At 37.1% G+C, this 15,154-nt stretch overlaps 1 protein-coding gene across 2 annotated transcripts in view; it reads right to left on the reverse strand.

The window, feature by feature from the left end:
- The window catches only part of LOC125244061 (stonustoxin subunit alpha-like), a 1,172,099-nt gene extending 1,164,899 nt beyond the window's left edge, over nucleotides 1-7,200 (reverse strand). Inside the window, exons 1-2 of one of the 2 annotated variants that reach the window (XM_048153995.1) lie at nucleotides 6,969-7,147; nucleotides 6,770-6,866 (exon numbers count right to left, since the gene is read on the reverse strand). In XM_048153995.1, coding sequence (XP_048009952.1) covers nucleotides 6,770-6,866; nucleotides 6,969-7,130 — 259 coding nt within the window. In that variant the 5' untranslated portion in view covers nucleotides 7,131-7,147. Of the gene's footprint in view, nucleotides 1-6,769; nucleotides 6,867-6,968 lie in introns of both variants that reach the window. The other variant, XM_048154017.1, reaches the window with a different exon arrangement.
- Between the last annotated feature and the right edge of the window lie 7,954 nt (nucleotides 7,201-15,154).

The raw sequence follows: 15,154 nt of genomic DNA on the forward strand, positions 1-15,154 counted from the left end.
ACACTAGTGGGTGTTTCCCAATCAGTGGAGCATTTTCAAACCACCATAGGCTTTTACCCGATTTTCTCTAATCCACTGGGGGCTGGGTTTAAGGGTGGGCCTTCATGATTTTAGCAAGTCTGTTGAAAAATGGTTGAAAAAAATCAAATGAAGTTTGAAAAAGCAAGAATGTAATACTTAACACATGGCCCAAGTATTGCATCTATTACTCAATGATTGCAGAGCACCTTACCTTCTTTCCTTTAATAGGGAAGAAGGCGGATGAGGATGGACAATTAAAAAAAAGAGAAGCATCCTCTTGATAAATGTGACATTGATAATACATTAGCTATGTTTCCATCCAAAGTTGCATATTTAACTTATGTGCAAATTTTGAATATCACATAAAACTTTTGTGAATATAGCACTGTTTCAATCCAGCGAGTCAAAGAGAACAAAAACGTCACTTCCTGATACACTGGAGCTAAATATCACTAAGAAAAATGTACGTTTCTGCAGTAGAAGCCACTGTATATAATAATTTTCATCATAAATGATTTGCACCTCAGAGCGTGCAGATGAAAAACAATAAACGCTGTCATGTTATCTTGCATTTAGATGCTGGTATTTGTGAATGCAATCATGAGAATTAATCTGAACCACTTTAACGACAGACTTTGCTCAGGCATTACAGAACGACCAAAAACAGCATTTCAGATGCCGTACGAGATCGGTCCGCTGGTTGGTCCAGTTATGCTGTTACATTGCAAAGTCACATGTCTTTTTTGAAGCATATCATGGAATTTTTTCAGTAAACGTTTCCATTGTAGTTTATGCGCATGTTTTCGTGTCACTACTCAATGTGTCCTACTCATTTGAGCGCACAAGTTTTTTTATGCACGCTTTTTAATTTATGCACATCTTGGCTTTCCATCCAGCATTTTTTAATGCGATATCTCAAAATGCGTATTAAAAATAGGCGGATGGAAACATAGCTATTGAGTTGTAGTTGATAGGATTATTACCTGACCTGGGACTTTATTCTATCCTGTGCCTTATCTCCTGCTCCCTCATTACTTCTTAATCAGGTAATCATTTATATTCCTGAATCTGTATTAAATGTGAGGAATGTAACCAATCTCCATTCAGCCTATTTCCACTGAAACACAATAACAAAGGAGGAGGGCTCATGCTATTTCATCTAAGTAGATTATCCTACACTATGTGTCAGAATGATGATTTATAGCCTTAATTTATGACCTTAATTTCTGTGTGTTGTCACTTAAACTGACTGGTCAGTGGTTGTCAAATATTTAGTGCCGTCACCCTTGATTGGCAGGCCAGTGGTTGACAGTGGCTGTTTTTAAAGGTGCGTTCACGCGGCCTCATAATTCCTGTAGTTACGAGAATCTAGCTTGTAAAAAGCGTTCATGTCCTCGTAGAGATCGTAGTTACAGCTTGTAAGCTGGGAATTTTCTGAAAGCTCCCAGATGTACCACGTGACCGCTGTACCATGTGACCGCTGTAGATTCATTTAGGCATTGATAATGGTGCCATGGAAACGCATAATTCCCAGTCCAAGGACCAAAAGAACGGCTCCGAATATAACGTCACGTGTTGTCATTTCAAGATTCCGGTAAATACATGGTGGCGTGAACACAGCATATGGCTGAATTTATTGATTGGCAGGTCACGAGTGTCAATGAGATATAGGTTTAGTTGGATTTATATTTAGATATATGGGTATATTTATGGGGGTTATATCTCACCCCAGATTGGCATTTGTATGTCTTTCAGTCTGTTGGGAGCTGATGGTGGCCATGTTTTTCCTTTGATTGTGGAGGTGAAAGTCACCCAAGCAAGTTTTACACCTCTGTGTCAAAATAAGTGCTGTTAGGTTCATGTTAGTTGTTGGTGCCTAAGACAAAGAATCAGAAATATTCATCAAACCAAAGAGTCCTCATTATCCACACACGCCAGAAAAGTTGTTGTTTGGGAGATGTTCTTTCGTGAACATCTGTATTTGTGTTTCCAAACACATTGATAGGATCATTGTTAAAAAGACAAAAGAATGAAAAACATTTATTTAACTCACAGTGAAGGTGTTTGCGAGTCAACCTGTTGGGGGAAGAGTGTATCCTAAATGTGTTTCTGTTAATGGTTTTACAAGAGTTGCTTAGGCTAGATGTTTTAAAAATGAGACTTCATCAGAACCTTTCTGGTGATTCTCTGGCTCAAAAACATCTTATACTGATTTAGTGTACATACATTTGTTGGGTTCAATTCACATTTTTATAGTGCTTTTCACTATGTATCGTTTCAAAGCAGCTTTACAGCTTTACAGAAAATGCATGTCAACACTACAATTTAGAGTAATCTGTTATCAGAGGTGACAGTGTGCAAGTTATGTCATTTCAGAAATGCATATACAAATCACCCAGTTAGCTAACAATCTATCAGCAGAAACAATGCACTCACTGAAGTTATGAAAATATGTTAACAAATGATTAGTATATATATAAAAAAATTAGCACTGGTGCATGTTGTTCCAGAGTTTTGGGGTCCTCACAGTGTTAAAGGTGCCATCGAATTGAAAATTTAATTTACCTCGGCATAGTTGAATAACAAGAGTTCAGTACATGGAAATGACATACAGTGAGTCTCAAACTCCATTGTTTCCTCCTTCTTATATAAATCTCATTTGTTTAACCTGTTAACCTGCACTGGCGCGCAGACGCACCGAAGCTTCTTTGTTTAAACTAGATCAAATTTACTGTTAAATGTAATGTAATTACCTTGACAAACTATTCATCATTAAAAAGATCTAAGACTCAAGCTTCAATTTTTAATCTCTATTTTATTCTTAATATCGTATGGGGTCCGTTATTTGTTATTATGCATCGGGAGTTATGAATATGAAAAACGGAGTTGTTACCTTTTCATTGAAATGTGAGCGTCAGCTTCAGCCATTGAGAATAAACTCCTGTGAGATCATCATGGGAAAACTCCACAAAATAACATCCCTCAGGGCTTTTAGCTTAAAGGCATGCACATTTGGAGAAATACTGATGGGTTGTCATACGTTTATGTCAATTTTCTATACAGAGGAGTAATATTTATTAAATTTTTACCCAAAACATGCTGTTGTCCTCATATTAACACTGTATACACTGAGTACTGTGTTTACAACTCATACCTGCAGCCGGAGGGCGCTCTGCACACTAGTCCACAAATGCTTCACGGAAGAAAAAAAACATACCATGTGACCTCCAAGGAAATAACACAGAGATCGCTGAAAACATCAATATATCTGCAAATCGACACTTTTGAAAGTAATAAATACACGATTGTGACGATATGTAGTTTATCTTTGTTCCTTACGACATGTCTAGTATTAATAATAGATAGATTATATAAATAATGCAATGATATATTTTCTGTCTAATTTTTTATCCGAAGCCACATCACATTAAAGAAGGTTATTAAAAACACTCGACTTGTAAGTTTGGAGCAAAAACATGGTTTTAATCTTATAAATTGTCGTGTTTTGTTGGTGTGCTAAGCTAACATGCTAGCGAGCCCAGAGATGCACCTGTTATGAGCTAATGCAAATAAATAATTTTGAATTGTACAGCTCAATGATTTTTTTTCTTTCTTTTTTTCAAGAAGGGCATTAGATACAGTTTTAAAGAAGGTGAAGTGAGAAGTTTGGTAAAAGAAATGAGGGATTAAATCTTGAATAGTAATTATAATAGGGACAAAAGAAAAGAATAATTTGAGCCATAAGCAGGCCGGAAAGGTGTGAATGTGTTCAGGGGAGACTGAAACTGAATCGGGCAATTATCACCACATGACAAACGAGACAATACACTTGAATAGATGCTTAGATGACGACAATAAACACCAGTTAGCACTTTAGAGTCTTTTCAAAATAAAATCACATGACATGGTCTTGAAAAACATGTAATAAATCTAAGAGTTTTAAACTTATCATCTTCAGATTTGAAATGTAACATGATATTTTTAGTGAAATTTGTAAACTGTCTTTTTTACGAATGCATTTTATTGTACATTCAGCATGCTCTCTTTTAAGTTGATAGGCTAAAAGCCTGCTTGTTTGTTTCCATATTCATGATAATGTTGCCTAGTGAAAGTAAATAGTTTTGTCATTGTCTAATATTTTTACAGGCATCAATATCAGTAAGAAGTGACAAATTAAATTCAATACTATACAGTTGGGGAATTTAAGCTGTACATAAGTCACATTTCCTCTTTCGTTTAAAGCATTGAAGTCAAATCAAACCTGATTGTCCATAGTTTATCCAGCACTGATATCGCAGTAGAATTCCTCAGCCTTGTGTGGCGAGGACATCAGTTTGATCTTCCTGTTGTACAGCACCTTTAACTTGAACGATAATGGTGAAACCCACGGAAAGTCCCTATGCCGATAAACGGCTTTTTAACATTATTGAACTCATTTCTGCTGAAAGATCCTGAGCGAAAAACAGTTTGGATCCATCATGGGTGATATTTTGCAGAGCGCGAAACAAACCCCTTATCTTAAAACTTGAGAAAATGGATGATCACCGCTCTGTTCTGATTAAGGTTTGCAGGAGCCGGTGTGCGGTGAACTCTTTCCAAAGTAAAAGTCGTAACCTGAGACGGTTTCGAGATAATCTTTTTTAGTTGATGTTTTGTGTCTTTGTGAAAGTCCCTTATCTCCTCCAGAACTTTGACCTTGGACTTCAGAAAACACAGTGGACCAATACCAGCAGATGACATGGTACCCCAAGCCATCACTGACTGTGGAAACTTTACACTGGACCTCAAGCAACGTGGATTGTGTGCCTCTCCTCTCTTCCTCCAGACTCTGGGACTCTGATTTCCAAAGGAAATGCAAAATTTACTTTCATCAGAGAACATAACTTTGGACCACTCAGCAGCAGTCCAGTCCTTTTTGTCTTTAGACACTTCTGACGCTGTCTGTTGTTCAAGAGTGGCTTAACACAAGGAATGCGACAGCTGAAACCCATGTCTTGCATACGTCTGTGCGTAGTGGTTCTTGAAGCACTGACTCCAGCTGCAGTCCACTCTTTGTGAATCTCCCCCACATTCTTGAATGGGTTTTGTTTCACAATCCTCTCCAGGGTGCGGTTATTCCTATTGCTTGTACACTTTTTTCGACCACATCTTTCCTTCCCTTCACCTCTCTATTAACGTGCTTGGACACAGAGCTCTGTGAACAGCCAGCCTCTTTTGCAATGACCTTTTGTGTCTTACCCTCTTTGTGCAAGGTGTCAATGGTCATCTTTTGGACAACTGTCAGGTCAGCAGTCTTCCCCATGATTGTGTAACCTACAGAACTAGACTGAGAGACCATTTAAAGGCCTTTGCAGGTGTTTTGAGTTAATTAGCTGATTAGAGTGTGGCACCAGGTGTCTTCAATATTGAACCTTTTCACAATATTCTAATTTTCTGAGATATTGAATTTGGGACTTTCCTTAGTTGTCAGTTATAATCATCAAAATTAAAGAAATAAACATTTGAAATATATCAGTCTGTGTGTAATGAATGAATATAATATACAAGTTTCACTTTTTAAATGAAATTTGTGAAATAAATCAACTTTTTGATGATATTCTAATTATATGACCAGCACCTGTACATGGTACATGTATCCCCCTATAAAAACCAAAATACCTTTTGCAAACTCAGATTACAGAGCTCTCATTAGCCAGCTGTACATGTATCTGCGATATTCAGAGAAACCGCACGGCTGTAACGCAGCTTTTCTTATTATTTAACTATACAAGATGGAATTTATTTAAGATGAAATTAAATTGTATTATTTAATAATTGTATTATATAATTTTATATATGGATTATATAACACAAATAATGCAACACATATTAATTAAATAATTACACTCATGTTTGGATGAAATATAACTTCTTAAAGGGTAGGTAACACACATGGTTTCTACCAATCTCATGTTAATCTTGAGTACCTGTAGAGTAGTATTGCATCCTTCATATCCCCGAAAAGTCTTTAGTTTGATCATATTTATAAAAGAAAGATAAGCTGTCTTTCTGAAAAAAGCAGAGCTCCTGGAGGTGTGCCTGCCATGGGCAGAGCTAAAGAGTCACGAGCATGCGTAGGTTTTGCGTAGAGATAGTCTGCAAGCTACCATATTATTATAAATAAAAAGGTAACAATAACGTTTGTGTTGTGTACATTTTGTGCACCAATTGCCAACAAAACACAGACATCTGATGCAGTTATGCTGAGTTCAGATTGCATGATTTTCAAAGTGTTCGGGTCACAGATCTTCTCACACTGCATGACTATCTGGGGTAGCATTCAGACACTGCTGTGTTCACACTGCATGACTTTACAATAGGAAAATACGTCTCACAACCAAGAACTCTGAGAACTCTGATCACGTGTGCAAGATCGGAGTTCTCATGTGAGACTTCTCAATAACAAGTTCACAAAGTTCTGACTTATAGGCTATAATTTTTTTGCCGACGGTGCAAAATCCTGCAACATTAATGAACTAATACATTTTCACATTCATTACAATTTCAGTTTCATGTCCTGATGTTTTACCTATCCTAACATAACAGTTCTATTTATTCATGGATTTTGATTCCAGTGGTGACTGCATTGTTTCCGCTTTGAGTGATTCAACCTCCAGAGCATTGTAAAGTTCCTTCTAATGATTTTTAATCTGTCCCTGTGATATTGTTGATAGTACATTTACATTTTGTAACAACATTTCAGTCTTACCTGGATAGTTTGTGTTTCCTTGGTCTGCTAAGAAGTGAAGTCCTCCGCTGTCTTCATTGAAAATCTGAACTTCATCTGGTTTGGGTTGTAACACTTCCTATTTTTGAAGGAATGGTTCAATATATAATTATTATTTTTTTTTTTTTAAGATAAAAAATTTGGTTACACTTCTGCATTTTGTCTGAGGGAGTTCACTTACCTGTGCATTCACCACAGCTAGGGTTGCCAACCATAGATATGCACAGTAGATGCAGCTCAGCTGCTTCAGGTACATCAAAAGTGCTGACATCGTGAAATCATCAACAAGGAGACCTGTTTGAATGTCAATATGAAGGAGATTCCTGTCACAACCTGTCACCATTTCCTGAGTTCTCGTATGATCTGGTGATCTCATGTGGCTTAACCGTCAAACACCCACAGATTGTACATGCTGTCATATCTGACCACTACTGTGTCTTTTTGAGATTTCAGTATGTACCAGAAGTGAGTGATAAGAGAAATGTCAATAATAAGCCCTATCTCTCTACTGATTCAGCTGCTACCTTCATGGAGCTCATGTCATCACTTCCTCCTCAGACACTTTTGTTGAGGATTTTAGTCTCAGCCGCTCTGAATGTATTAACTTTGTTGCTCCTTTAAAAACAGAGACTGTCTCTGGGACAATTAAAATCCCCATGGAGAAATAGTACACCCATCTTAGACTCCAGGAGAGCAGAAAGGCAATGGAAGCGCACAAAGCTTACAGTTCACCATTGTATCTATATCTGAAAATGCTAAATAATGCAATGAGGTCTGAAAGAAAAGCTTATTTTTCAAGTTTAATTGACCACAACAAAGACAACCCTAAATTCTTATTCTCCACTTGTAGCCTATAGTGTGTCATAAATGATCCACACAAGCACAGGTTACTGTATTTAAGTACAAAGCAGAACAGAATAGTGCAGCATATATTCTCCCCACAAATGGGAAAACCCCAAACATTGGTCTTAAAGAAACATTCATCCATACCATTACATCTTCCCCCTCAGCAGAAAAAAAAGCTCTTCTCAGCTGTAAATGACAGGGCAGAAAATCTAACAACTTTCATACATGGTTGGATGCTTAGATACAACAGCTGACAAGTACATGCATTTGCAAAACCATCAAGCTGGAAACATACAGTACATATCGCCAGATGACTGCTTTTTGCCATAATCTTAAAGTATAAGAATTCTTACACAATAACAAGAATTAACTTTCTTTCTTTTAACTAACTTGTTTGAAGTGTCTACCAATAAGATTTGCTGAATTACAAATCATTGAAATTGGGGCGGGCGAGGCAACACGTGTCACTCCGCCCAAATGTGTCGCCCCGCCCCATCGTCCAGACTGTGCTCTGCTTATTTGTGCTTATTTCTGAATACACTTTATTCAGCACAAACTCTGCTACAATAATATGAGGGCAGAATGTATGTAAAAGTTTGCAGTTTTGAGAAAATTACATTTATGCATGATTTGTGAAAAAGTCAATTAAATAAGGCCATAAAACCCATTCTGTATATTTGTTCTTAAGACTTTTGAAAATGACTGGATCAAATAGCCTAGACTTTTTATTTCAAAACAATGTGAAAATCATCCAGGGCTTATCCAGAAAACAAGGTTAACTTACCGTCACATATACCCTGAACTCTCGGTTTATTAAAGTCCTTGTGAACCGGAAGTTGCAAACAACTTTTCTCCAGTGTTGTGACGTATTTCCAAGTGAAACGGAATATTGAATAGAGGGCAGGGTTTTACTTTAGCGCTCCTCCTCTCCATCTCTCTCTCACAGCAGACTAACGGTTTCAGAGGAGTGGTTTATGCGATTTCAACCTATGCCGTCAAACTGATGTCATTAGTGAAGGGGCACTGTTGCAGAGGGGAGGAGCATTTTCTGATTTTGATTAAATATTATGAAGCTAAACAATGTTTTTGTGTGGACTGACTTGCACGGATGAATTGTTCACCACAAAACTAGCAATTTGAGCTAACAAAATAAATAAGGTCCATTTTGATTTCATGTGTACTTTAACCCAAACCTTGCTTACTTCGAGGCATGCTGGTTCCAAAAACGTGTCCGGGAGTAAGTTCAGCCATCCCAGAGTATGTTCCCAGTTAACCCACAAGACATTTTCAATAGAGCGATAAATTGATGATTCACCATGGAAACAGACGCTAAGAAAACACACACCATACTACTTCCTTCTTCTTTTGTTTAATGGCGATTTACATAACCTACTTAGTGCACATCATCACCTATCTGGTGGTTGTGCAATCATTTTTTTCAATCTTTTTATTTAATAAGTAATATTTATTCACTGAGAATAAGAATTACATTGTTTGTTTGATGCTAATTATTTAATAAGATACCACATATGTAATTTATTATAGTAATTATAGCATAGAAATGGAAAATTCTATATTATACTATATATATATACGTTAAAATTATATATATAAATAATTTTAACATTATAACAAATTTAGTTACATTAATTTAACTATATTAATTATATAACATGTATCTGAATACCTCTTAAGCAAACTAACCCTGGAACATGAGCTGCTCTGGTGAAAGTATGTTGCTACGGCTATTAACATACCCTGAAAGTTACATTCATTTTTGGAAATAAAAGTTGAGGTTGTCCGCTTACTCTTAAACATATCCAGGTATGTTACATAACCTGCTTTCTAGAATACCCCCTGCTCACTCATTCACATAAAACAAAATTTTGATTTTAGATTTGTAAGACATGTTTTGTGTCAGGAAGGTGTATGGGGGAGGACGTGAATGATCATGAATATTGATGTTTTTCACACTTGGGAAGACAAAGACCCTCCCCTAATGGCCCTATCGGGTGAAAGGCTCTAGAGGAAATCTCTGTGGGGAGATTAAAAGAATGGCTTTTTGATTGTTTATATTTTATTTACAACACAACACAATCCAAATATACATAACAAAGGCACATTATTGAGCACACTGATCAGAGAGCTGAACAGTCACGCACCATGGATCACTTCACGTTAGAAGGCCTTTATCAAGATATCCACCTGGATCCGTGTGAAGATCTTATATCATGGATGTACTTTTTTGGGCTTCAACATCTTGTAACACTCCGAATAGAGCGTACACTAAATTGAGGGAACCGCTCGTTCCTCAGGAAAAAATATATAAAAAAAAGACAGACAAAAATTTGTTTCAATCACCCAAATGTATTATACAACTTAGAAACATTAGTGACCCACAATACAACCAGAAAAAAATGTTTAAAAAAGTGTGTATGCGAAAGTGAAAGTCCAACTGTAGTATGTATGATATTGAATCAGTCTCACCGGAAAATGTCCATGAATGAATGAATGAATGTCCGTGAGCAGATCCAAGGTAATGACCGACACTGTTAAAAAATATCCTCACTGGAAAGCAGTCCAAAGTCCAAAAAACACACAGACAATACTCCACAAGCGAGGCGGCAGTAAACTCCAAAGTGAACAGTTCGGTACGTATTCCACAATCGGTAGGCAGTCGGGAGCGAGCACAGACGCTCCAGACGCCGGTCACCAGGATACCTTTAAAGTTCCGTGTTATGATCACGTGATGTGTAGGCCGCGAGGGAACTGCGAAATCTCGCAAGAGCTTGATCACATGGGGTTTCACACACACATACAGGAGCAACGGAACAGGGCACAGGGTGATAATTAAAATAGATTACCAACCACACATTCTTGTTAATCATACACTAGCATAAATATCACCCTTATGTGGCAATGCTACAATCTAATCCTCTATTCACTGCCATTGTAAAGCACTGGGAAGGCCAGGAAATTATTTAATATATCTCTGATTGTATTCATCTGAAAGAAGAAAGTAACAACACCTAGGATGGCTTGAGGGTGAGAAAACATTGCTAGCACTTGCCCTTTGTAAGGTCTCAAACTCCCCAGCTGGTCATTTGCAATGTAATCTGTCCTCCTTCTCAGCTGTCAGGCCCAATACACTTACACAGGTCAAATCACATACGAATTCCTCTAGCTGCGCCTTAGACCCATTACCTACTAAATTTCTCAAAATGTTTATGAACTGCTTATTACCAGACATCCTGAATATCATTAATCAGTACATCACTACAGCAAGGAGGTTTTCCACAAATTTTTAAAACTTCAGTTGTTAGGCCCCTGCTGAAGAAAAGTAATCTTGATTCTTCTGTGCTCAATAACTACAGACCAATCTCTAATCTACCATGTCTTGGTAAAATAAAAAAGCTGTTTCAGCGCCAATACACTTAATGTGACATTTCAGTCTGGTTTCCAGGCAAACCACAGCACAGAAACAGCACAGATTAGGGGTTTAAACAATCTGGAAGTTATTTGAGACTCAGGAAACTTAGAGACTCAGTGAAGCTTTTGACACTATTGATGATGAGATTCTGCTCGACCAGCTCCAGACCTGGGATCCTACTTAACCCCTTCTTCCTTTTTCCCTCATCCCTCATGGATGAAACATTTCAGATGAGACTGCATCTATTCATGACATTGATTTATGTTCACAGGGAGATTCTCTGTGTAGTGGTGAGCAGTGTTGGGGAGTAGTTAACTACTTGTAGCGGCGCTACTAGTTTAACTACATTTTTCAGTAGCTTGTATGTAGTTCAGCTACTTTTAAAACAGTGTAGCTTTTCCAGAAGTTAACTACATTTTCCAGCAAGTAGCGATGTAGCGCGACCAAAAGCTACACTTTCCGTTTTGCGTGGTTCTGACGAGCCTAATTCATTCATAAAGTAGCACAGCGTCTTCAGATCACGAACTAAAATCGAGCATTACCGCCATCTATTGTTATATAACGCATCTTGCGGCTTTATCAGTTCATCAGCTGTTCATCGAGAAGAGATCGCCTGATGATTATTTAAAGGTCAAAGCATCCGTCAATTGAATTCAAAACAAAATCGCGATATAGTTTAGTGCGCTTATCACACGGCAAAGGCTGATCTAATAAAATCGGCTGCTCGGAAGAGAAGCGCATGATTCACGTCTCAAAGCTTTATCTCTGCATGTGCTGTGAGTTTAACCTGCATTTTTCTGTGTATCCAATTTAAGTTCCGGTTCGGTTTAACTGCAGGTCCGGTTCCAGAATCAAATCATTGAGGGTGGTTCTGAAATAAGTGAGGGTGCTATAGTAAAGTGCAGATGTAATGTGTAAACAACGGCTCCACCATAATAAGAATAGCAATGTATAGTGAGACATTTAGGATTTTAAGTCATTTTACAAATAATTGGAATAGAATTAAAAAAATATACACAAAAAAATTTAATATTTTTCTAGTCTGCATTTACATTTCCTCTTATTATTCTTATTATTGCATATTTTTGTCCTGTGTTATGGTTATGGTAGAAATTTTGAGCATGAATCCTGCATTTATATGTAGAAATCACTTCTGAAACTGCAATTGGTCGTGTTCCTCTCATAGCATGATAAACAAAACTTATATTAAAATTCTGAATGTATTATTTATAAAGCGTGCAGAGAGTCAGTGTGAGATATAGGCTACATTTGATTATTATATCTTTTGATATAGTTTACAAAATAAAACTGTACGCTTGGAAATCATAAGTGTAGTGCATTGCTTTGTTTTAAACCCCAAACATCTTACTTAAACATTCTTCGTTAACAGCTGTCCAGTTATTTGTAATAAGCTATGTCGTTTAAAAAAAAAAAAATAGTAGTTTCAATGTAGCTAGCTACTTTTTGATAGTAACTTGTAGTGTAGCTAACTACTTTTTCAAAAGGGTAGCTTGACTGTAGTTTAACTACTTTCATTTATGAGTAGCTTGTAGCTTGTCAAACTACAGTTTCAGAGTAGCTTCCCCAACACTGGTGGTGAGGAAGGAAGAAATCAAACTTTGGAAGAGATAACTGGATGATACTTTTTGGAAGCAAAGACTTTTTTTCCAGATATTGAGAAGTTTCTCATTATTGGCTGACGCTGTTCAAGTGAGCACTATGATGCATCTTTATAGAATTTGTCTATGGCTGGTTCAGAAACTACTCTGATTTCATTAAAAATATCTTTAAGGTCCCCTAGAACATGTTTTTTTTTTTTTAAAAAAAGATGTAATATAAGGCTAAGGTGTCCCCTGAATGTGTCTGTGAAGTTTCAGCTCAAAATACCCCATAGATTTTTTTAAAATTAATTTTTTAAACTGCCTATTTTGGGGCATCAACAATGCACTGATTTGCACCGCCCCTTTAAATCGTGTGCTCCCTGCCACACGAGCTCTGGACTATATTACAGCGCATTTACAAAGTTCACACAGCTAATATAACCCTCAAATGGATCTTTACAAGATGTTCGTCATGCATGCTGTATGCATGCTTCGAATTATGTGAGTAAAGTATTTATTTGGATGTTAACGTTTGATTCTCTATGAGTTTGAGGCTGTGCTCCGTGGCTAACGGCTAATGCTACACTGTTGGAGAGATTTATAAAGAATGAAGTTGTGTTTATGAATTATACAGACTACAAGTGTTTAAAAAATGAAAATAACGACGGCTCTTGTCTCCGTGAATACAGTAATAAACGATGGTAACTTTAACCACATTTAACAGTACATTAGCAACATGCTAACAAAACATTTAGAAGGACAATTTACAAATATCACTAAAAATATCATGTTATCATGGATCATGTCAGTTATTATTGCTCCATCTGCCATTTTCGCTGTTGTTCTTGCTTACCTAGTCTGATGATTCACCTGTGCAGATCCAGACGTTACTGGCTACCCTTGTCTAATGCCTTTCATGGGCTGGCATATGCAAATATTGGGGCGTACACCCCGACTGTTACATAACAGTTGGTGTTATGTTGAGATCCGCAAGTTTTCCGGAAGTCTTTTAAACAAATGAGATTTATATAAGAAGGAGGAAACAATGGAGTTTGAAACTCACTGTATGTCTTTTCCATGTACTGAACTCTTGTTGTTTAACTATGTCAAGATAAATTCAATTTTTCATTCGAGGGCACCTTTAAATTGTGTTCTGAAAATGAATGAAGCCCAGATAGCACACGTACGTCGCGGAGACGTCTGTGAAAGATCGTAACGTCTGGTAAACATCGCATTCCATCGACCGTTTTTAGTGGTTAATGAGCCGTCATCCTTACCTCTATACGACGTCTATACGACGAATCTTCAATATTTGAAATCCGTCTTCCATCTTCCGTTTTTAGTGGTTAATGAGCCGTCATCCTTACCTCTATACGACGTCTATACGATGAATCTTCAATATCTGAAATTACGTGCAGCCATGCAGCGCCGGATCAGCAGCTCGCTTGATTAAGTTGTCTGCATGGACGTGACAAAGCGGGTCTAGTCGCGTCGCGCCGCACGCGTCCAGTGTAGACACGGAAATATAAACTAATTATCTATGCATACAATTTGACAAGCATCGAATTCATGTTGTGTTGCATTTCCCCCAACGAGTAGCCTACATAACGTGTAAAAACAACAACCACAAATGTAGTTATGCCTATTTTGAAGATTCAGCATTGATAAATGCAGTTTCACTGACACATTTTCACTGTTTTACATTTTGCACTTACACTTAGATAGCTTTTGGCTCAGAATAATCAAAAAGGCACTCATGATAAGCACTGCATTCATGGATTTAATTTTTAAAATGCTTTAAATGATTTGCAAAGGGTGACTTCTGATTACAAATCAGAATATATAAATTATAATACTAATAAAAATACAAGCTCATATGAACACTTTCTGGAACCCATAATGTAAAACAGCCAGTTTGTTCATCTATCCCTTTGTTTGATCCCTCAGACAAAAAAAAATAAAATAAAAAAAAATAAAAAATTTGCCAGCCAAGTTAAGGTAAGCTTGTTTCAAGCAAACGGTAATTCTACCTGCTTATTAGGTGTTGTTCACGTAATTTCGTAATGCAGAAAGCATGAATTTGACCCCATAGCCTACCATGCTCTGTATAAGGGGGTGATCCATGGCTTTGTGTCAGGTGGTTCTTCGACTCTCTGCCATGCACTGAAATAGTGTAACACCGAGCCATTTTCATATTTTGTTCCAAATAATGATGCTTATAAACTCCAATGAGCAAACCAAAGGTGACCCTTTTTGATGTTTGAGGAATGAGAAAGCAGCCTTTGAAGGAAACACGCTATACAAATATTCATTTGATTCAAAGCACCTTACAGAATTAATGATACTAACTTCCCAGAGTTGATTATGTCCCAAAGTTGATTGAACATTAAAACAATATTTCAATAATAATAAAAAATAATAATAAAAAGACACTTTAAAATGTAGGAACTGCTGAGAGCATGAAGGTAAAATATTCTCACAACTAAGGGA

The sequence above is a fragment of the Megalobrama amblycephala genome, linkage group LG1 (genome assembly GCF_018812025.1).
Source record: "Megalobrama amblycephala isolate DHTTF-2021 linkage group LG1, ASM1881202v1, whole genome shotgun sequence".
Classification (NCBI taxonomy): domain Eukaryota; kingdom Metazoa; phylum Chordata; class Actinopteri; order Cypriniformes; family Xenocyprididae; genus Megalobrama; species Megalobrama amblycephala.